General features: G+C 36.4%; 1 protein-coding gene across 2 annotated transcripts in view; it reads left to right on the top strand.

The window, feature by feature from the left end:
- MALRD1 (MAM and LDL receptor class A domain containing 1) overlaps positions 1 to 24812 on the top strand; it is a 596047-nt gene that overhangs the window by 34425 nt on the left and 536810 nt on the right. For both annotated transcript variants that reach the window (XM_088844424.1, XM_055428153.2), the window contains exons 6-10: positions 8020 to 8121; positions 8713 to 8859; positions 13099 to 13265; positions 19595 to 19687; positions 22840 to 23047. In XM_088844424.1, the coding sequence (XP_088700550.1) occupies positions 8020 to 8121; positions 8713 to 8859; positions 13099 to 13265; positions 19595 to 19687; positions 22840 to 23047 (717 nt within the window). The remainder of the gene's footprint in view (positions 1 to 8019; positions 8122 to 8712; positions 8860 to 13098; positions 13266 to 19594; positions 19688 to 22839; positions 23048 to 24812) is intronic.

Genomic DNA, 24812 nt, shown 5'->3' with positions numbered 1-24812 from the left:
AAGATAAAACTCTAGAGAAGACGACTTTGAAATCCATGACTGAAGTCTTCAATAAATATGGAAATCAGACGTCCTGCATGGATGACCCAGGGCTATAAGTTAAATGTCGTGAGCCAAGATGTTTTTACAACATGGAAGAATAAATCACTGAATGGAAGCAACATTGGGGATTTAGAAGGATGATGACTTTAATTTTTGGCCTTGTGTTTTATGGGGCATTGGAAAAAGATATCTCCACTTGGGAAAAGCTGCAAAGTGAGTGGTTTCCTTTTAGAGAAATTCCATGCTCAGGTAGGGTCACAGAGTGTTCTTTGAATCTTTGAAGGTGAGGGCGCACGGATTTTGTTTTTCAAATAGAACAAAGATTGAAGGCATATTTAAACTTTTGGGAGGAAAACACAACAGCATTTGGACTAATGATGGAGACAAAGGATAAAGCATTATGGGATTGGATTGGCATTCAGACGGAGTTACATTTTATAAATGGCGGGACTGTGAGAAATGGTAAAATTAGGTGGCATTAAATTTTCAAATGAGACTCTCCAGTCAAATTCAGGCACTGACAGACTACATCTAGTTAATCATCAGAATCGCATAGAAGAGTGATTGATTCCGGGACTCATTCCAGCCCTGCTAGATGGGAATCACTGAGGATGGGGCCTACATTTTAAATAATATCCTTAGGAAATTTTTGTGAAGTCGCCAATTCTAGGTTTAAGAACAGAACTAGCCTTTGGGAACCGTGAGACCTAGTCTTGTGTTGATGTTTTGCATTCGGCAGTGACTGCCCTGGAGTAGGGTTCTGGATGACTAGAGTCAGTGGTTTCAGTCTCATGTGGTCCTGGTGGTAATGGCCAAGGCAGGAGAAGCAGGCAGAGCCAACCCAACACCTTCTGGACATTTCCATGAGAAAATCCTATTCCAATGGAAAATAGGGTTATATATGTATTGGGACGCAAGAAAGCAGAAAAGTCTGATTTTTGCTTTTGCTCAGATGACTTAATAGGCTTCCCTGATAGTTCAGTTGGTAAAGAATATGCCTGCAGTGCAGGAGACCCCGGTTTGATTCCTGGGCTGGGAAGATCCCGTGGAGAAGGGATGGGCTACCCACTCCAGTATTTTGGGGCTTCCCTGTGGCTCAGCTGGTAAAGAATCTGCCTGCAATGCAGGAGAGCTGGGTTCCATCCCTGGGATGGGAAGATCACCTGGAGAAGGAAAAGGTTACCCCCTCTAGTATTCTGGCCTAGAGAATTCCATGGAATGTTTAGTTCATAGGGTTGAAAAGAGTCAGACATGACTGAGTGACTTTCACTTGTCAGATGACTTAATAGAGGAGATAGATAGTCATGGCATCGATTCTTCAACTCTGATACTGCTAACTTCAAGGACTAGGGGTTTCCTTGCTACTTGCCTCATGCTTGCCATCTTATGCTTCTGGAATAACCTCTCTCATTCAGGATAGGAAGAAGGAAGGAATGGCATAGGAAATAGTTTTGGACATGTCGTTCATCAGCTAGATGATCGTCAGGCAGATAACCTTGGTTGCTAGGGAGGCTAAGAAAACTGAGTGTTTAAATTTGGCCTCTGTAATAAAGGAAGGCAAGGAGAACAGGTTTATAAGTTGAGTGAGCATCCATTTGCTACAGAAACAACATTAGCATGTCTAGAATTAAATTCCAATCTTCTTTCAAACTCTGTTTCTTTTCCTGTGTTCCCTGCTTTAGTCATTGATGTCTGTTTGGTCTCACATGGAAGCCAAGGAGTCATTCTTCAATCCTTCTTCCCCTTTCTCACCTCCACATTAACTTGTTGCAACACATTATTGAGAGTATGTTCTTATATTTCTCCAATTGTCTCCACTTTTTTTATCATTATTATTCATCCAACTCTGATTTTGTTTGTCCTACATCTTTTTTTTCTCTTGGATTTTGAAAATTCCAGTTTCAATCTATTCTACTCCACTAATCACTGCTACCTGCTATCCACAAGTTTGTATTTTCTAACATCCAACTATGACCAATCTCTACTTTATTTAAATTCCTTAGTAACTCTCGTTGCCTTCAGAATGGAATTCAGATTTTTTGTCATGACATAAGCTCACCAGGATCCTGCTGTTACACACCAGCCCAAATTCTTCCTTCTTAATTCCCCAAAGAATTCCCATATTCTGACCCAGAAGAGCTACTTGTGAGTCCAGTGTTATCTCCTTTTTTGCATATCTTTGCAAACATTGCTCCCTCTGCTTATTTCATAAAATTTTTTTTTAACCTGTCCTGCTACTAGATATGCTTTCAGACTGAGTCAGGGTGTCTTTTCTGAGAAAAAATGCCCCCACACTCCCAGTCCCTGTACATACATGCACACACAGTATTGATTTATCTCCACAGCTAAATGCTGAGAATTAGTATATGAAGTTATTTAAATATCAATTATTGGGATTTTGGATGAATTCTTTCTGCTGAGCCACAAGCATCATTCCATGAAAAGCAGATTTAAATAAAATATCATGGGAATATATTTCTTTAGCAGTACTTACACTTATGCTAAGAATATTATGTTATTTTTTAGGTTTTGTTTCAGAATCAAAAATAAAGATATGTCTTTGAAATAATGAGATTTTTATCAGGATGAATTAAGCTGAGGCAAACATTTGCCATGGCTTAGTAGAAACATTGTGTTTTTTGTCATTTTACAGCAGATATATAGCATTTGGAAATGAGTCCACTTGAAAGTGAATGCTGTAATAAGTCTTTTGGTGGTCATTTTGATTTATAGAAATGGTTCTGTTTAAGATATATAGGTTTCCTGACAAGACTTCTCTATTTTCTTCTTCAAACTAGTGTGCTTTCAAAAATTTGTTCTGATTTTTTTTCTTTTAAGACAAGGGAACAATTCTATTACAGTGTTTTTTTTTTTCTTTGTTTTGATGCTTTGGTCTTGCTGATCACAGAGGGTCTGTCTCTTCCAGAGTGAGCCAGTTCCTAGAGACAGTAAACCCTCGCCTTACAGTGTATTTTTCAAATTGACAGCCACCTCTTTAGGCTTTCATACTCTGGGTCACTAGATACCTGCCTTAATCACCCCAGGGGCAGTGCATGTTTTCTAAGGCAGTAATTAAAAAAAAAAATTATCACAGACTGGATGGCTTAAGGTGGTGCTAGTGGTAAAGATCCTGCCTGCCTGCCAATGCAGGAGACATAGGAGACACGGGTTTGATCCCTGGGTCAGGAAGATCCCCTGGAGGAGAGTATGGCAACCCACTCCGGTATTCTTGCCTGGAGAATCCAATGGACAGAGGAACCTGGCAGGCTACAGTCCATAGGGTCGCACAGAGTAGATGTGACTGGAGAGACTAAGAATCCACAAAAGGGTGGCTTTAAAGCAACAGGAATTTCATTTCTCATGATTCAGAAGGCTGGAAATCCAAGATCGAGGGGTCACCAAGTTGTTGTGTTTTTTTTTGCATTTTTTCCCCTCTTGCTTGTGGATGACCATCTTCTCCTTGGTCTTCATATAGTCTTCTCTCTCTGTGTGTCCATGTCCTAAAAGCCTCTTCTTATAAGGACAACAATCATATTGGACTGCTGCTGCTGCTGCTAAGTCGCTTTAGTCGTGTCCGATTCTGTGAGACCCCATAGATGGCAGCCCACCAGGCTCTCCCATCCCTGGGATTCTTCAGGCACGAACACTGGAGTGGGTTGCCATTTCCTTCTCCAATGCAAGAAAGTGAAAAGTGAAAGTGAAGTCATTCAGTCGTGTCCAACTCTTAGTGACCCCATGGACTGCAGCCTACCAGGCTCCTCTGTCCATGGGATTTTTCCAGGCAAGAGTACTGGAGTGGGGTGCCATTGCCTTCTCCACATATTGGACTAGAACTTACCAATATGACCACACTTTACCTTAATTACCTCTTTATAGGACCTATCTCCAAATATGGTCACATTCTGAGCTACTAAGTGTTTGGATTTGAACATATGAATTGGTGGTGGTGGGTACAGTTCAGCCCATCAGAGCAACTAGGGACAGCCCTGACTGACTAAATGAAATATTGATGGATTTTCAGACCGTGGCTCTATGTTTGTCAAAACACACAGATATGAATACCAGAAATGTATAATTTTATTGTTTAAATTTTTTTTTAATTAAAAAGAAATAGTAACTTTTTATATTTGGGAAAATTCTGATCATGAGAAATCCACCAGATAGATTTTTTCTTGTTCTTATATTTTATTTCACCACAAAGATTATTATGTGTACTATTATCTTTAGGAAAAAAAGCAAACTGTTTCTATTTTTTACTATAGAAGTAGAAACAACTCTATAAAAGTGATAGGTATGGTTCCTGAAGGTTTTCAAGTTGGACAATAAAACTAAATTCTTTTTATAACATTAAAGAAATATTTTAGATTACTTCCATGCTTTCAAATAGTATCTAACCACTGCCCTTCCCAAGACGGGTGTATTCACTTTGCATTTATTAGAAGGAAGATCTGTTTAGACTTTACCAAAATAGCAAATATGAAAAAAAGTGTTTGTGACTGAATAAGATCAGTGTTTGTGACTAAATAAGAATATGCTTAATCACTGATTCTTAAATAACATTGATTCTTGAACAAATTACTCACTAAGTATTTTTATAAAGATTGCATGATAGAGTACACAATCAGAATATTGTGAATATTCTGTGAATATTTTTAGGTTAGTTTGCCAGGATTTTGCCTTAGTCTCATTTATAAACATTCCAAGTACACAAGTTATCTCTTGATGAAAACCTGAATAATGCTTATATATTATCCAGTTAAATAAGCATATTTAACTAGTTAGCTTTTTATCTTATTAATTTTTAGCTGCCTTTTAAGATCTAATGACTAGTCATTGAAATTCATTACTGATTTAAGAAAACTGATAAAGAAATTGTCAAAAACCCCTGGAGTCAAAAGTAGATGTCAATTATAACTTTTGCAGCAGTAGCCTTGAGGCTTGGACTTCATCTCTACCATCTGAGGGAGTCTGGTCAATTTCATGTAACCTGTTTGCACAAGATAAGATTTGAAGGATGGCAGGCTTTGCACATGTGGCTTCATTGGTATAGAGACTTGAAATTGTTGACAAAGCTTTATCCTGCTGATTGTACATCATTGATGGAGAATTTTAAAATGTCAAAGATAATTTTCTACAGCTGGATTGTGTTGCAATATAAGAATTAAAGGGAGAGAGGATGGAGAGGGAGAAAATTGAATATGAATATACATATAGATGACACCTTTAAATAGCTTTGAGCTCTGAAATAGAACATACTAAAACAAAAAACTGTTCAGGAGATTAACTGATTGACAATTTATTGCACCCCTCCCCCATGTCATTGTTTTTGTGGCTGCGAATTCCATTTGGGGGACCAAAGGTAGTAAAAGTGGCTAACATTGGTGAAAGATATTTAATGCCAACTGATACAAGCTGCATTTTAAATTCCATGCATGAGAATTCTCTGGTGGTCCAGTGGTTGAGACTTTGCCTTCTCCTGTAGGGGGTGCATGTTTGATCCCTGGTCCAGAGCTAAGATCCCACCTGCCTCATGGTCAAAAAACCAAAATTTTAACAACAGAAGCAATGTTGTAACAAATTCAACAAAGACTTTTAAAATGATCCGCATCAATTTTTTTTTAAAATTCTGTATAATTCGTACTTGACTGTTTTGCTATTTTTGTTTACAGCACTTTTGTGGGTATTGTTTTGTACAAATAGTGGAAAATTAGAGATAATATACAACATCCTATTGAACTATAGCAAATATTTAATTATGGAGTTCTAGGGGTAGAAGATTTGTAGTTCTTATATGAATCTACAAAAATTACCGTTTTAATTGTTTCATGGTAATTGTTATTGTGCAATCTTCGCTTCATTTATTGCCTATACTCCCTTAATTGCACATACAGTTTTATTTTCCTTGAATCTTATGTTCAAGAGGCTTTGCGTATTCATCATTTGTTATCTTCCTTTATGAGAAACCAGATTAAGGATGTTATGCATAAATCATTTTCATAACCAGTTGGTTCCATTTTATTTCCAATAAAAATACAAATAATTTACATAGAGTTTGCACTATTTTAAAAGATTTCATTGAACAGGTCTTAGGTCATTTATTTATCCATTCATTAAACAAATACATATTGAACATCTATGTTATATCAAGAATTTTTCTAGATGCATGGGAGAAGCTGTTAAAAAAAAAACAAACAGTAATCCCTGTGTTCATGGAATTTATATTTTAATCAGACAGTGAATGAAATTAAGCAAGTAAATAGAAAAATGTATTTTATGTCAAGTGATGACATGTGCTGTGGATACAATAAAACAGCAGAAAATTGAGATGAGAGTGCCCAGGTAAGGGGGAAATGAAGTTTTAAGTAGAGTTTTAAAGTTTTAAATAGATCACGCATGGTCACATGGAGAAAATATATATATATATATTTTTTTTTTTTGCTCAGAAAATAAGTCGAAAGAACTAGCCATGTGTATATTGGAAGGAAGCCATGTGTAAATGTAGAAGTCCCGAGGCAAAAGTAAGCCTGGTTTGTGTGAGGATTGTGCAAAGGAATTTTGCATCTACTTCTTGTAGGACAGAAGCCCATGTGATTATCTTGAGCAGAGGAACCAAGATCTGACTCACTACTTGATTTAGCTTTTAACATGTTCTGGTGGTGTACCAGTGTCCATAGATGATGGTGACAAACTGGCACAGGCAGAGAGGGATATCATTTGATGTCAAAAGATTCAAAAATTTAGGAAGGTGGGAAATTTCCATACTGCTTTACACAGTAGCTGCATCAGTTTCCATTCCCACCAAAAGTGTACGAGGGTTCCCTTCCCACCACATCCTTGCCAACATTTGTTATCCGTGTTCTTTCTGAAGGCAGTCATTCTGACTAGTGTATGGTGATATCTAATTGTGATTTTGATTTGCATTCCCCTGACAATTAGTGATGTTGAGCATCTTTTCATGACCTATTGGTCATCTGCATTTCCCCTTTGAAAAAACTGTCTATTCATTTCTTTTGCCCATTTTTTAACCTGGTCATTTGTTTGTTTGGTTTTTTGATGTTGAGTTGTGTGGCTGTTTATAGATTTTGAACATTAACCCCTTATCAGTAATCATTTGCAAATGTTTTTTTCCCATTCCCATGGTCTCTTTTGCCGTACAAAAGCTTAATTAATTAAAAGTTTAATTAGGTCCCATTTGTTTATTTTTGCTTTTACTTCCTTTACTTTAGGAGATGGATCATTCCTGTGATTTATGTCAAAGAGTGTTCTGCCGATGTTTCCTCTAGGAGTTTTATTGTATCTGGTCTTACATCCAGGTCTTTAATCTAGTTTGAGTTTATTTTTGTCTATGATATTAGAGAATGTTCTAATTTCATTCTTTTACATGTAGCTGTCTAGTTTTCCCAGCACTACTTATTGAAAAGTCTGTATTTTATTCACTGTATATTCTTGCCTCTTTTTGTGCTGAGTGAGAATTATCTGTGGAAGCAGGGGATAAAAGGACAATTCCACGTTTTGTGGGACAACACACGTTTTGTTTTGGGAGGACTATGGGGGTGGGGGAAGTGGACGGAAATAGGCTCTATTTGAAAGAGCTGCAGGGAAAGTAAATCCACTGCAGACTCAGGTAAAGAGGGTACCATATGTTGTATTTGATACATGTACAGTTATCAGCCTAATGATAGGCTCTTTGTTTCCACATTAAAGCATGTAACCTACTTCACTGGAGACCTAGATGATTTGGCTTGGGGTCTTAGAAATCACCACAGAGATCTGATTAAAATCTAGAAGTACTGGCATGGTGGTTTTATTCTCTCTTTTCTCTTCCTGAATCTGTTTCTCTATGTAATGGTGTGATGCTGCCTTAGAGAAGAGTTGGGTTCAGCACTCTCTGTAGAACAAAGGTTAACTTTTTGAGAAATCAATGATCCTTTCAAGTGATACCGCATCTCACTTTTTGCCAATCTTTACATTTACCAGATGACATTTTGCCATGTCAAGAGGCATCAAACACCGAGAAGGAACTATGCCATCCAGATAGAAGTCTCTGCAGATTTGATTCTACAAATGAAGGATTGAGGGGTAAGTGTAAAAATGAGATGCCAGCCTGCCATCCTTGAAACTCGGATCCCAACATAAATATCAAACCACTAGTAGGGGTACTCACTTGATAAGCTGTGTTGTCATCTGTGTCCTCGTTTTACCAGGAGTATCATTGGGGTTTTAGCTGGATTGTAATCGGAAGTGTGTGGTTTGTTAAAAAAGTAAAAAATAGTAAATATATCAAGTAGTAAGGTAATGTTTTGAAATATAGTTGCTCTAAAAATCATGGAATTAAATACAATGTATCTTCTTTAAAGTTTTAATGTGATTATGAATAGTAAATGATTTAAGCTAACTGAATTCCATAAAGTAGGTAAAGTCTGGTATTATGCTATATAAGGAAAAAAAGAACACAGTGGAAGCATGGTAATGGTTCTCATTTGGGAGGATGCCTGTCTGGATCAAATTAAGAACTTTTAAAAAGAAGAGTTCACTCTAAGGCTTATTGGTATGAATTGGTATATTTGTGTGTGTATGTGTGCTTAGCCTTGATTGCAGCTATAACCATTGTTAAGCAGCCACTCCAGTAGACGGTGCTAGTCTGCCAGCATTTTTTTCTCCTCTCTTCAGTGTGTCAAGCCTGTGGATTTGCATTTGACACGTGTGACTGGGTATCAGAAGCAACTGCTGGGCAAACTTCCTGGATGCGCACAAAAGCAAGAGAAATTCCTGTGTTAGAATATACACCTCAACAAGATCAGAGCAGTGATGATGAAGGTAGCAAATAAAAATCATATCAATTATTCTTACATTTTTACTTTTTAAAGTGTTTGCTCTAGAATCATAAAAATGCATTTACAACTAATCTAAGACTATTTTCAAATAACTCTATACTTTTCATGGGTAGTGCAGGGAACTTATTATAATAAAATGCTCCTAATTCTTCCCTCAATTCTCTCCTATTATTGTCATTCATTTCACTTAATTAGCAAATACACTAAGACTATTCCTGTTGTGAACAAACTTATTTTTTGATCACCAAGCAAGCTGAAAATAAAATGTTTTGTTTTACATTCATTTATTCCTTCTCTTGGAGAAGGCAATGGCAAGCCACTCCAGTACTCTTGCCTAGAAAATCCCATGGATGGAGGAGCCTGGTAGGCTGCAGTCCATGGGATCGCTATGAGTCAGACATGACTGAGTGACTTCACTTTCACTTTTCACTTTCACACATTGGAGAAGGCAATGGCAACCCACTCCAGTGTTCTTGCCTGGAGATTCCCAGGGACAGGGGAGCCTGGTAGGCTGCCATCTATGGGGTCACACAGAGTCGGACACGACTGAAATGACTTAGCAGCAGCAGCAGCATTCCTTCTCTAATACTATTCTTCCTCTATGTAGATCAGAGTTTCTGACCTGCATCATTTTCCTGTCTCTGAAGAATGCCTTTTAGCGTTTCTTACAAAGCAAGTCTGGAGTATTTCAAAATTTTTGCTTGTCTTTGATTGTCTGTAGTTTTTAATATAATAATTTGCTTAGGTGTAGTTTCTTGGACATTTATCCTACTTGGTGTTTTCTGAGCTTCTAGAATCTGCACTTTGGTGTCTGTCTGACATTGATTTTGGGGAAAATTCTCAGTCATTATTACTTCAAATATTGGTTTTCTTCCTGTCTCTCTTCTTCTCATACTCCTCTTATGCATATGTTGCATCTTTTGTAGTTTTCCCAGAGTTCTTAGATAGAATTATAGAACTGCTCCTTTATTTTCCACTGTTTGCAGTTTTGGAAGTTCCTATTGACGTATTCTTAAGCTCAGATTCATTCCTCAGTTGAGTCAGTCTATTAATGAGTTATTTGAAGGCATTCTTCATTTCTGGTCTAGTGTTTTTTATTCCTAACGTTCTAAACTCTCTGCCTATATTATTTTTTTTTTGCATGCTTTCTATTTTTTCTATTAGAACTCTTAACTTAGTAATCCTAATTTAAACAAATTTTCAGTCTTATTATAACATCCCTGCCATTTATGGGCCTAGTTCTGATGCTTTTTCTTTCTCTTCAAACTATATATTTTTTGCTTTTTAGTATGCCTTGTAATTTTTTTGTGAAAGCCAAGTATATTGGAATTAAGATAAATAGGTGCTTCAGTTCAGTTCAGTTCAGTCGCTCAGTCGTATCCGACTCTTTGCGATGCTTAATATGAGTCTTTATATTTTTCCAGCTATAGATTAGGCTGTTCACTGATGGCGATAGCTTTTAATGTCTGAGATGAACATTGCATCTGATGCTTTTGTTTTTGTCCCACTCTTGTCTTTGGGTTTCCCTAGAGATGTCTTTTGAAATAAGGTCTGAGGCCTGCTATTCTTTTGGTAACATGCCCTTGTTATTTTACAAGACCACTTGATGTGGTGATAACTATGAGAGGAAGGGAAGCACCCTATAGTCCTAGGAGTCAATCTCCATCTTTGAGAGAAATGGTACCTTTGCTCTAAAGCCTTCACAAACCCTTCTCCCTTACATCAGGTGAGACAGGAATGCCAGAAGGGACTGGGTCTGGGTATTTTCCTCACTTCATGTGGAAGGTTAGAACCTGATGGATTTGATATTTCACTTCTCCCTGATCTCAACTGCCGTCAGTTATGTGGTGGTGGTGGTGGTCAATAGTTTGTTTTGAGTGAAAGCCTTGTTAAGAATAACGGGAGAGGCCAGGCATATTTCAAAATGACTACTTTCTTTTTCCTCTGTGCTGTGCTCAGTTGCTTCAGTCATGTCCTACTCTTTGTGACCTATGGACTGTACCCACCAGGCTACTCTGTCCATGGGATTCTCTAGGCAAGAATACTGGAGTGGGTTGCCGTGCCCTCTTTCAGGGGATCTTCCCAACCCAGGAACTGAACCTATATCTCCAGGGTGTTCTGCATTTGCAGGCAGGTTCTTTACCCACTGAGCCACCTGGGAAGCCCTCTTTTCCCCTTGCTGTTCTTGTTCAGTCGCTCCGTCGTGTCTGACTCTTTGCGACCCCATGGACCGCAGCACGCCAGGCTTCCCTGTCCTTCACCATCTCCTGGAGCTTGCTCAAACTCATGTCCATTGAGTCAGTGGTGTCATGCAACCATCTATTCCCCTTGCTGTAGGCAAAAAGAGATTTCTCTCTAACTCTTACTGTGAGAATCTGGTAGGGCTCCTGGAGGTGAAAGAGAACGGGATCCTCCCTAAGATGGGACTGTCTGGAGTTTTCAGCTCTCAAGTGTGTTCACACCGAGCCTCTAGCAGTTCGTCCATTATAGTCTAGATTTCTCCACCCCAGTACTGATTCCCATAGAAATTTGTGTTCTTGGGATTCTGGTCTTGAAAGTTGTGATTCTCTATATCTGCTTGTCTCACCAATTCCTGCCCAGTGGTTTGTACCCTGACCTCAATTTTCTTAGGGGTATAAGAAGAGTTGTTGATTTTCAGTTCATATATTTTCTTGCTGAGTGGACGGGAGTAACAACTTCCAAGCTCCTTATGTAGTGGTCCAGAAACAGGAAAATTTGCAGGCCCTTTTTCAATGAGATTTGTTCTCTTTCTCTGCTACCTTTATTCTTTACTGCTCTTTTCCTTTGTTCCTGCCTTCTTGTTCAGCTGTTTTATTGTGGTGTTACTCAGCAACCCAGAACCTTATGTGAGTAACAGTCCTGTTTGAGGGTCTCATATGTTTCCCACACACTGTCACTTAGCCCTAGCCACAGCAATGAGGGTAAGCATATTTCCCATCTCAGTTTATAAGCAAGGTTCCCAGCCCTAATCTCTAACTTCATTGAGAGAATTAGACTGTTCATCCAGAACTGTGCAGCATTTGAAGTAGTGGAAATTCTAGCTACTGCAGCCTATGTCCGGCTCAAGTCTGAGAGTTCTATGGTTTCAGCTCTGTTCATCACTCTGTTCATCATATCTATTTTTCCTTTTGAGATGTTTTCTTTTGTGCATAATTCTGTCTCTGCTTTTGTAAAAATGTATTTTTATGTCATTTATCATTTCCTTGTGTAGAGGTCAGAGGCAAAGTTTTAACTTATTGTACTATTTTGATTAAAGTCAATCAGAGTTTCACTAAATTCGTATTTTTTTTTTTTTTGAAGCTGTAGGAATATTTGCTATTTTACAAGGAAATAGAGCATTTGAAAGACCTTATTTTTGAAAATTAAAGTTATGAAAATATAGAAATAGCTTTGTATTTCTGCATTATATGTATTACTGAATTAAAACAAATCCAAATTAGTTTTAAGAATCAGATGGGAAAAATTGATTGACAATATTTTTATGTACTACAAAACCCATCTGTGTAATTTAGTGGGATTGTAAGTATCTGGTGCTTCAACATAGTTTGGTCAGAAAGAGGCAGTTTAAATTACATTCCCTTAAATGATGAAGGTTTTCCTGTGAAGAATATAAAAAATAATCAAAAGGGAAAATAATTCTGGGAAGAAAGATGAGGAGTTTTTGATTAAAGAAAGATTGCATTGTGACATTTAAATGATCATTTGGTGGCACAGAGATTTTTATATCAATAGATTTCTTTTTATAAGAACATTCATATTGAGGATAGTATAAAACATTGATATCAGGAATTAAGATGAGATTACAATGCATTTTAGATTTCAAATATGGCAGGACTTCCCTGGTGGCCCAGTGGTTAAGACTTTATCTTCCAAGGTAGCGGGTGAGGGTTCTACTGCTGGTCAGGCAGCTAAGATCCCATATGTCTCATGGCTGAAAAAGCCAAAACAGAAAACAATATTGGAACAAATTCAATAAAGACTTTAAAAATGGTCCACATCAAAAAAAAAAAAGTAAGAAATAAAATATGGAAGCAAAAATCTATAATTTGTAGTTGATGTCATTAAAAAAAAATCCTATTCTTTTAAATAAAATACTTGTGTTTCAAACTTGACTTTGAAAATTCCAGAAACATGATAATTTTGTTCAAACAGAAACAGCTGGGTTTTTCTTCTAAGTTGCTTTCTCCCCTTTATTTTTCAGGTTACTGTCTATGGGTAGGGGCTAAGCAAGCTTCTACTATCAACCATTTAGACAGCAGGGCTTATCTGAATAGCTCCGTGTATCACTGCCTGGGCAGGAGCTGCCATCTTCAATTCTATTACTCTATGGAAAACAGTGTTCTCAGAGTAGGACTGTCTAATGATAAGGTGAGAAGAAACTTTTATCACTTTCAAAATCATTAATAAGTGAAATTTCCATTCTTGGCAATTTGTGCTTCTATTTCTTAGTTATGTGTAGACTGAAGGTATTCTTTAACTTACCTTTATTTGATATACTTTTATTTTTTTTCTCTGAGGGGGAGTTTATGTTTTTCTTTTCCATTATGGTTTAGTAAAAGATATTGAATGTAGTTTCCTGTGCTCTACAATAGGATTTGTTTATTTGGTATACCTTTTAAAAATGTATTAAGAAATTGGTTTAAGAGATATTGTCATGTACAAAAGTCATGGTGGTAATTTGTAAAACTTCATAAGATTTTTAAAATTCATGAAAATATGTTAAAAGAGACTATGGTGTCATAATGTATTGAGGATTCTGTATTATTAACTCGACACTAAAGTGTTGATGTGATCTGCTCTGGACTATTAATCTCTGTATCCTTAAAGCTATAAATATGATAGAAACAAATTACTTGTTCTGTTACAGTAGATACAGTTTTAAAAGATTGGTAATTGCTGATTAAATAAGCCAGATGAGTCATATAATTGGAAAAAAACAGTGCATTGGGCAGAGTGAAAGTTGTAGTGGTAATGCTAGTGAGTAAAAAAGCTATCTTTAACTGAAAACAGTTCTCTACATGTGCGAAAAGTACACGAGACACTGAGAATTTCTATTGTGAAAAATTTATTTACAGGTAGGAATAAAGAAATTATAGGGGTAAACAGCAGTCACTGTAGAAATGGGAGATATTTGACAATAATTGCAGGAATTCTGACATTGGAAAAGGACAGTAAAAGCCTCCAACCAAGTTTCCTTTTGCTCAAATGGCTTTGGGTAAATCAAGTTGAAACTTCTGTGTGACATCAGTCAGATTCATTCTTCAACAAAAGTTTGTCACTTGTACTTATCAGGTGCCACTAACCATCTTTCAGAAGCATTTTCTTTTGTTCTTTTTAAAAAATTCATTATTTTTAATTGGAGAATAATTGCTTTACAATATTGCATTGGTTTCTGCCATATATCAACATGAGTCTGCAATAGGTATACATACATCCTCTCCCTCTTGAACCTCCCTCCCACCCTCCACTCCATCCCACCCCTCTAGGCTGTCACAGAGCACCAGATCTGAACTCCACATACCGTACAGCAAATTTCCACTGGCTCTCTAATTTTACATATATAACGTGTATGTTTCAGGGCTACTCTCTCCATTTGGCCCACCCTCTTCTTCCATCTGTGTCCACAAGTCTGTTCTCTATGACTGCCTCTCCATTGCTGCCTGCAGATAGGGTCATCAGTACCATCTTTCTAGATTCCATATATATATACACACACACACATCAATATATGATATTTGTCTTTCTCTTTCTGTACTTCATCTTGTATAATAGGCTCCAGAGGTGTGAAGTGACTTCATAGTTAATCCTCAAGTATCAGACTTCTTATTACCAAGATACTTGAACATTGAAAAGACATTCTTTTTCTCCTTAGTTCTATCATTTCACCTGTCCCTTTTTCTTTTTGTGTCATTCTCATCATATCCAGGTTTTTTCTTCTACTTCTCTTTTCCAGGACCTTCACAGACTTCTAAAGCTGAATACTCTCATTAGATGGCTTAATACATTTTCCTTTGTTACATGGATGAGACACAATCTGTAGCATTTTGTAACTATATTTTCATCACATTTTTTTCAGTAGTATTTGGCAGTTCACTGTTCTAGAATCTATTTGATATATTTCATTCAATTTGACGTGGTACGAGGTGGGTGGAGGGGCTGAAACATCTCCCTGTCCTTTCTGTAGGGCTCCAAACTTTTCAGATAATTGGAAAAATTTTACAAACAAAAATGGGTTTAACTTTATATGTTGTAACATTCAAACTTCAAGCGTCTTTTAGTTATTATCAGCCTTGCCATGTAAACCAAGTCCAGTGAACTTTCATGTCCTTTGAAACTTTCTGTAATTTCCAAATCCTTCTTCAACAAAGGCATAGTAAAAAGAAAATTCTGAAATTTTGTTGAGCTTATATTATAGTTAAAGATGCTTTTTAAAAAGTATGATGCTACAATACTGCTTTTCACAAGGTGGGTAATTAATATTCATTAAATGTTGAATGAGTTATTACTCTTAAGTTTAAGTAGAAATTTGTGTTATTTGTCTTCTAGTACTAAGGATTATTTTAATATCCTGAATATCAGTGGTGGATTATGTTTCAGTACGTGTATATGGAGATATGAATTATTGGAAGTGAGCAGCATCATTCCTCTGGCTTTGGGACTGTACAAGAAAAAAGTGCAAATAAATTGGTTTCAGATACTATGTCATATAATAATAATAGACTTAACAAGATTCTATCTCCCATATTATAAGAAGTTAACCATGGAGAACTGATCCAGTATATTAATCAGAACCAGTTTGAGGTTCAACATCTTAGACAGTGTTGACTGATATTTGATCCATGAGTTCACCCAGTATTCTGCAAGGCACTGACCAGTCTTTTCCGACACTATTCAGTGTGCTTGTTACATGTAATACATCAATCACTAGTGCAAAATCTGCATCACAGTACACTCAAATTACAACTTGGATGTTTTGTCACAAAGTTAAAAAGGACTTCAAACCTATCATTTAAAAAATTAGCTCTTGATGAAAATGATCATTAACATAATCTGTGGATAGAATAACAACAACAACCCTTATGATAATGTGTGCAGGTGAACCAAGAAATATCTAAGGAGAATGCTTAGCACAATTTTATTTTTGGAGTTCTTTAGAGATTGAGAAATAAAAAATAGGTGAAAGGGAAGTTGTTATATAAAAAGTTGAAACTTTGAAAGTCAGCTTCAGTGTATGTACCATCTAACTGTTCTTAGGATTAAGTCTCTGCCCATCATCTATAAGATAATAATCATAGCAACAGCCTATCTTTAATCCTCAGGAAAGTTGCCATGTCAGTGAGCCGAGGATAGTAAGGGTTCCCAGCTTGTGGGGACTTTTATATGTTTTTAAAATTCCCACTGGCAAATAAATAGGAGGAACCTGTAGTTTGGAAAGGAAAGAAAATGCCTTAGAAAAATATCTTTTCTTGTATGATACAAGTTTAAAGCTATAATAAGCTCTCCTTGAAGGAGAGCTTTTGCTAAAGTACATGGACCTATCACCACATGCAATCAAAAGTAGTTTTTTAAAAATAAACAACTTGAATTTGATATCTGATGTTTTTCCCCCCACAGGAAGAGGGGAGGAGAGGCAGAGAGCTCTAAGAGATCTGATCATAAATATTTTTCTTGAGAGGTAAAATGGCATTTTTAAGCCTGGTCTGGGGGAGTTTTGTTGTTGTTTTTGTCCAGTTGCTAAGTCCTAGGTGTGTGCCCAGTTACTCAGCCATGTAACTGACTCTTCGTGACACCATGGACTGTAGTCTGCCAGGCTCCTCTGTCCATGCAATTTCCCAGGCAAGAATACTGGAGTGGGTTGCCATTCCCTTCTCCAGGAGATCTTCCTGACCCAGGGATGGAACCCACATCGCTTGCATCGCCTCCATTGGCAGGCATATTCGTTACCACTCTGCCACCTGGGAAGCTGGTCTAGGGGAGTAAAGACATTTAAATAATTTTGATTGGTTGATTTTAAGATAATAGAAAATTGGAACATCACTTGAAGGCTTTTCTGACCTGAGGGTTTGTGTTTTACATTGATACCTGTTGAAAGTAACTAGCTAAGTCTGAGAGTATGGACAAATATAAAATAAAAGCTGATATAAGGCAGTTGGAGTAAATTTTTTTCGTTTGCATTACTTGTGTGTCAGAGAGGAAAATGTGGTAGAAAAGTCTGGATTTCATACACAATATACCATTAAATGGTTTTTCAAATGCTAAGTTAAGTTTAGAAGAACGATGCTCAGCCTCGTGAACAATATGTAAATGCATTCTTCTTCAGATAGAATGGGGAAAATCAATTAGTCATTGTGAAGAAAGCAAAACAACTGTACATTACCCTCATAAAGTGAAAGTGAAGGGACGTGGTGAATGCAGCTTACCTGGTAGTGTCAATAAAAGCATCAGCGGAGGACATAGTCTCTCAATGCTAAATAACTAAAGTTGCTTAAGAAATTATTGAAATAAAAATTTGCTGTATTTCTCAACCCTTTATAACTTCATTGTGATGTGACCTGGAAACTATCAGCTGAAAATATGTGTCCACCATGTATGTTTCATTGTCTTATGGAAGTCTTAACTGTTCATATAAATAAGTAATAGAATGAAGTACATTTTAATGGGTTTAGACGATCTTCTCTGAAATATTTAAGACCTGGAAATTGGAGTAGATAACAGGTCAAAGAGCAAAGCTAAAAAGAAATTCGTATTTAGAAAATCTTGCATGTGAATGAAATAAGTGAAACCAAGTAAGGAGATAAAGGCTCTTAAGAGTCTGAAAATGATGGATGTCATGTGTCATTGGGATTACAACTAGATGTCACTTTCCAGTGCTGTTTCCTATCTCACAGATGGGAAGGCACAGAGATCGTCTCAAAGTTTAACCTGAGACATCTATGCCACTGTCTGCATTTTCACTGTATTTCATTATATATCTATCTGTCTATATATATATATAGTTGTTCAGTCACTCAGTCATGTTCAACTCTTTGTGACCCCATGGACTGCAGCACTTCAGGCCTCCCTGTTCCTCACCTTCTCCTTTGCCCCAGTTCATGTCCATGGCATCAGTGATGCCATCCAGCTATCTCATCCTCTGATGCCCTCTTCTTTTGCCTTCAATCTTTCCCAGCATCAGGAACTTTTCTAATGAGTTGTCTGTTCACATCAGATGACCAAAATACCAGAGCTTCAGCTTCAGCATCAGTCCTTCCAATGAATATTCAGGTTGATTTCCTTTAAGATTGACTGGTTTGATCTCCTTGCTGTCCAACAGACTCTCAGGAGTCTTTTCTAGCACCACAGCTCGAAGGCATCAATTCTTTAGCATTCTGCCATCTTTATGGTCCAGCTCTCACAACTGTACATGACCACTGGGAAGGCCATAGCCTAGACTATGTGGACCATTGTTGGCACAGTAATGTCTCTGCTTTTCAACACATTGTCTAGATTTGTAATAGCTTTCCTGACAGAGGCAATCGTCCTTGATTTCTTTGCTGCAGTCACCATCCACAGTGATTATATATATCACTAAATCTAAGGAAAATAGGGTTATTTCATAGCATGAAAGCACAATCAAAATCATGAAGTCCAACACTATGGGCAAAATTGTGGAGTATTTTATAAACTTTTATCAAATATATGATCTGCTAGTATATAGTAATATAGTTTTGCATATACTTTGCAACCTGGAAAATGACCATTATACAGACACCTGACATAGGATGCTTTAGAAGACATGGAAAGGTCTTTGATTGAGTGACTGGAGAGTAAAATAGAAATAAAATCTCCAGAAAAGAACTGTATTATTTGGAACTTGGAATGACTTCTTCCATAGGAAAATATATTTGAGATTGTGCAGAAAATATATCTGATAACAATTTTTTTACTTTCACATTAAATATTTGCCTGCATTTTTTCTTTACTTTAATCAAGGCAATATTGCAAAATGTAGTAATGTCAATGGGATCAAATCAATGGGATCAATGTTTAAATAGCTGGCTTATTAATTGATACTTAGAATTTTATATTTTGAAGTGTAGTACTTTATTCAAGATTCCATTCAAATTTTTCTTCTAAACGTATTCTCCATCATAAAAAATAGGCATATTTATTATGTGTATATACTTTTATTTCCTTATTTTTTAAAAGATAATTTTTATGGAGTGGTTTTAGAGTCACAGCAAAATCAAAAGAAAGGTACAGAGGTTTCCCATAAACCCCCTGTCCCCACATATTAATAGTCTCCCCTACTAGTATCATATTCCACTGGAATGGCGCACATGTTACAATTGATGACCCTACACTGACATGTCATTATCACCTGAGGTCTCTAATTTACATTAGGGTTCATGTTTAGGGCTGCATATTCTGTGGGTTTGGACAAATGTATAATGAATGACATGGATCCATCATTATCATAAAGAGTTATTTCACTACCTTAAACACTCTCTGCGTTCTCTCTCTTCATCCCTCCCTAACTCCATTTTTTAATTTTTCTCTTAAAATACAATATACCATTTTAAACCATACTTCAGTTTTTTAGTACTTAATGTCCTACAGGTACGATCAACTCTACTGAAATGTAATTGAGAGGGCACGTATATAAATATGAGAGTAGAATTTTGGGGATGAGTGATGTTTCTTTCTTTGAATCAAAGGAAGAAGAAATATTTTGGATATACAACACATCAACTCACAGAAAATGGGTGAAAGTGGATGTAGTAATACCAGAAGAACTGAAGACATTTAAGGTATAAAAGGGAAAAACAAGTATTTTTTATTATAGGTTTAATTTTTAGCCTTGTAGTGAATTTATCATTTGTTGTTAATTTAAATTAGCATTTAAATTAGAAATACAGACTCATATGTTTCAGTTCAGTTCAGTTGCTCAGTCGTGTCCTATTCTTTGCGACCCCATGATCACAGCACGCCAGGCCTCCCTGTCCATCACCAACTCCCGGAGTTCACTCAAACTCATGTCCATTGAGTCTGTGATGCCATCCAGCCATCTCATTCTCTGTCGTCCCCGTCTCCTCCCGCCCCCAATCCCTCCCAGCATTAGAGTCTTTTCCAGTGAGCCAACTCATTGCATGAGGTGGCCAAGGTATTGGAGTTTCAGCTTTAGCATCAGTCCTTCCAATGAACACCCAGGATTGATCTCCTTTAGAATGGAATGGTTGGATCTCCTTGCAGTCCAAGGGACTCTCAAGAGTCTTCTCCAGCACCACAGTTCAAAAGCATCAATTCTTCGGCCATCATATGTTTAGGGAGAGCAATTACTTGTTTTCATTATACCTACCTGTACTCAAGTCAAATTTGCTTGAGTGGAGAAGCAAAAAAAGTAACTACTATTTTTTTTTTTTAAACAGAGTTAGTGTATTGATCAAATCTAGGAAAGAATAATACAGTTCTTATACTGAAGCTACAGATCACTCACAAACAAAAGATTGATACATTCAAATTTTTATAATTCAGTATTCAACAAAGGTTTTTGAAATGATGAGAATATTAACTACTCTTGTTTAAAGCATCCTCATTCTGCATGGGCTCCCTCCCTAGCATCCCCAAACACTGTGCAGTACAACCAAAGAAGCCAGTTGCATTTGAAGTAGATAAACAATAAACGGTATTGAAAAATCGTAAGAGTGTATGAAAATATTTTGAATGCAGGAATTTACATCTTTATAACTCATGGGTAACTCTATCTGTCCAAAGATGCATCTGAAATATACATATGCTCAGTGGGAATGCTATCTCTTAAAATTATTAACGGGTTTTGTGTAGTATATAGAGTTAAGATTGTGCAGAAAAATATCTGGTAACATTTTAAAATTTTCATATTGAGTGTCATTTCTTTTCTAATATCATGGCAATATTGCAATGTGTAGTAATGTCAGATCAATGTTGAAATTCTGGTATTTTTAATTGCTGTTTAGATTTTTATTTTTAAAGTATAGTACTTTAAGTTTCCATTCATTTTGTGTTGTATAAAGAGTACATAAATACATTTATACTGGAGTGTAAGTGTAAAATAATGAGGCTGATTGTATGTGTGGCTTATGAAACCAATTTCATTCCTTTGAATAAGACACTTATACATTTTTCTAGGTATTAAAAGGAGGACCCAAATGATATGAACTGTACTATGCAGATTTTAAAAATCCAATTTACAGCTGAATTTGGAACTTACAGATCACAGTATTTTTGTAGCAATCTCAGAAGTTGAGGTTTATATCATAGCCCATTAAGTTAACATTTTGATACTATTTTAACTTTTCTAAGCTCCTACCTACCTCTATAATTTCTGAAAGAAGTACTAAATGATTGGATCTTTATTATTTTTTCATAAGCTAAATATTAAAGTTTGTTTTGGTACTTAACTCAGAGATAAAAAAGTAATGAAAATAATTTTGGAGTTACCATTTCCAAGTGCATATTAAATGTAACTAACTTTTCAGTAATGGCAGACTTTTGAGATCCAAATTGCAACTCAAAATTTTGGAAACCTAAACTGAAATCACTTCTGTATATCTGATATCTTGAGACTGTGAAAATACACAGCTGCGGGTCCAATGATTTTAACATATAGTCATTTTGGAAAAAGATGCAAAGTTTTCTTACTATGAAATATTTAAATTTATTATTTTATAAATTGTTAAATATTTATGTGAACTTGATCTTAAGTAATCCTTAAATATATATTGCTCATGTTTTTGAAAAGAAAATTTCTCAGACATTTGAAGCTGGAAGAGACTAAAAGGAGTCAGTCTTTGTTCTTAGAATTTTATTTACATATTAACAATATCAATGCAAAAAAAAATACCCCCTGAATTAATATGCTGTACATGTGAAACACAATATTATAAATTAACTATACTTAAAAAATAGAAATACTTTTGCTGTATTCCATGAAAACCAAACGAAACCCAATATCTAGCTCAGTGTTGCTCAACAGAACTTTCTGTGTTAATGGCAATTTTATCTGTGTTCTCCAGTATGGTAGCCAGTAGCCACATGTAGTTATTGAATTCTTGAAATGTAACTATTAAAATGTGGAACTGAATTTTAACTTAATTTTAGTTCACGTAAATTGATACAGCCCTATGTAGCTAGTGACTACCATATTGGATGGCAGAGAATAAGGCATCTGCTATACAGTTTTTTATTTCTCTTGCATTCTTGGTGTTACCTAATAATTGCTCTTGTTAAAACCTCAAGGGATATTAATACTTTCACATTATCTTACACTACAATAGCAATGTATGGTTGTTTCAACTTGCTAGTAGTTTATACCTTTAGAAAGCCTGCAATTCAGTTAGAGAAAATGAATTCATTTCCTTTAATTAGCACTTATTTGATTGTTAGAGCAATTCTTTTATAAGGATTACTAGATTTTAAAATTTATTCTTTTAAATGTTTTTCTATTCTATTGCATCCCTTTTTATCTGCCTGACATTTCACTTCCTACCTTCTAGTAACTAATTTCAATAGTTAAAAAACCAAGTGTATCTATAACTCTTGTTATGTAAATAGCAACACTTATTCTTTTCCTTGAATACTAAAGTCAGTAGGCTGTGAAAATGATGACCAAGTAAGTCTGCAGTCAGGGACATTGATGGTAATTAAGTGGGATCATGATCACGGGTGATTTCTCAGATCAGATCATCAGATCATGGGTGCTCTTAGACACCTCAGTGGCTCTAATGTGCCCATCAATCTGATGTGGGTGGGTCAAGCTTATCAAATGGGAAATTTATTCTTAGTTGTATTTGCTTCTTAATTGTATGTGATGTATCTTTAAAAAGACATTTTTCTTAATAATTCTTGAATTTCCAGTATTATTTTTGGAGTCTTTTTGAAGAGATTTTTAAGGTCACAAATTGTTCTCTGTGCTTCCCTGAAGATTATTTTTGAAGGGACGATTTTGAGCCACAAAGGTTTTATTGGGCTTGATGACCTGTGGGTCTACGCCTGTGCCCAGGCCCGGTCCAGACAACTTTGCTCTGCAGATGAATTCACCTGTGCCAGCGGCCAGTGCATTGCTCGAGAATTGGTCTGTGACTCTTGGCCGGACTGTTCTGATAAGAGTGATGAGGACCTGGCAACTTGCTGTAAGTACATTAATGGTTGACTCACCCCTATACTCACATTCATGATAGTGGTTGAATTTAAAAGAGTCTTTGTCTTGAACAAGGTGAAGTCAGTATGTATGAAGTAAGACAAATGTACGTTCTCACTTTGAAGCCATTAGCACTACTCCTGGTGGGCGTCTCTATGCTAACTTAATGTTGTGGTGCTTTTTGCTCACTCTCAGAATCTATTTGTTCAACAAATGAATAGTTGTGATGTTGAGTGAGGTGCGTGTATTTTGAGTAAGAGGAAAATGGATGGGAGAAGGAACCTATTTGTATTCTTCTCTTAAATACAAATTTACTATGGGTTAATAACCTTTTTTAAATGTAAGATTTTTTTTCCATTCTGACCAATTATGTAGAAAGCTGTGGGGTAAGGGGAAAGAGAAGGAGGGCTGTCATTACCTCCCAGATAGCCATGATGATGCAGAAATCAGCCATGCCTGGCATTCATGACTAGGCAAAAAGGCCCAGCTCCTTTATTTCAGACCTTTTATGAAGTCTTTGATAAGAGTAATGATAACCTAAGGAAACAAAAGACTTGTACATAGAAAACTATAAAACACTAGTGAAAGTAATCAAAGAGGACACTAATAGATGGATAAATATACCGTGTTCGTGGATTGGAAGAATAAATATTATAAAAATGAGTATACTACCCAAAGTAATTTATACATTCAATGCAATCCCTATCAAGCTACCAACGATATTTTTCACAGAACTAGAACAAATAATCTCACAGTTTGTATGGAAATACAAAAAACCTCGAATAGCCAAAGCAATCTTGAGGAAGAAAAATGGAACTGGGGGAATTAACCTGCCAGACTTCAGGCTCTACTACAAAGCCACAGTCATCAAGACAGTATGGTACTGGCATAAAGACAGAAATATAGATCAGTGGAACAATAGAAAGCCCAGAGATAAATCCACACACCTATGAACACCTTATCTTTGACAAAGGAGGCAAGAATATAAAATGGAGAAAAGGCAGTCTCTTTAACAAGTGGTGCTGGGAAAACTGGTCAGCCACTTGTAAAAGAATGAAACTAGAACACATCCTAACACCGTACACCAAAATAAACTCAAAATGGATTAGAGAGCTAAATGTAAGACCAGAAACTATAAAACTCCTAGAGGAGAATGTAGGCAAACACTCTCTGACATAATCATAGCAGGATCCTCCAAGACCCACCTCCCAGAATACTGGAAATAAAAACAAAAATAAACAAATGGGACCTAATTAAAATCAAAAGCTTCTGCACAGTAAGGGAAACTATAAGCAAGGTGAAAAGACAGCCTTCAGAATGGGAGAAAATAATAGCAAATGAAGCAACTGATAAAGGATTCATCTCCAAAATATACAAGCAGCTCCTGCAGCTCAATTCCAGAAAAATAAATGACCCAATCAAAAAATGGCCCAAAGAACTAAACAGACATTTCTCCAAAGAAGACATAAAGATGGCTAACAAACACATGAAAAAATGCTCAACATCCCTCATAATCAGAGAAATGCAAATCAAAACCACAATGAGACACCATTTCACACCAGTCAGAATGGCTGCTATCCAAAAGTCTACATGCAAGAAATGCTGGAGAGGGTGTGGAGAGAAGGGAACCCTCTTACACTGTTGGTGGGAATGCAAACTAGTACAGCCACTATGGAGAACAGTGTGGAGATTCCTCAAAAAACTGGAAATAGAACTGCCATATGATCCAGCAATCGCACTCCTGGGCATACACACCG

This window comes from Moschus berezovskii, chromosome 15 (genome assembly GCF_049115385.1).
Source record: "Moschus berezovskii isolate FMDL1 chromosome 15, NW_MosBer_1.0, whole genome shotgun sequence".
Taxonomy (NCBI): Eukaryota; Metazoa; Chordata; class Mammalia; order Artiodactyla; family Moschidae; genus Moschus; species Moschus berezovskii.
Note: the sequence above shows the minus strand (reverse complement) of the source record. Positions and strands in the feature narration are given on the sequence as shown.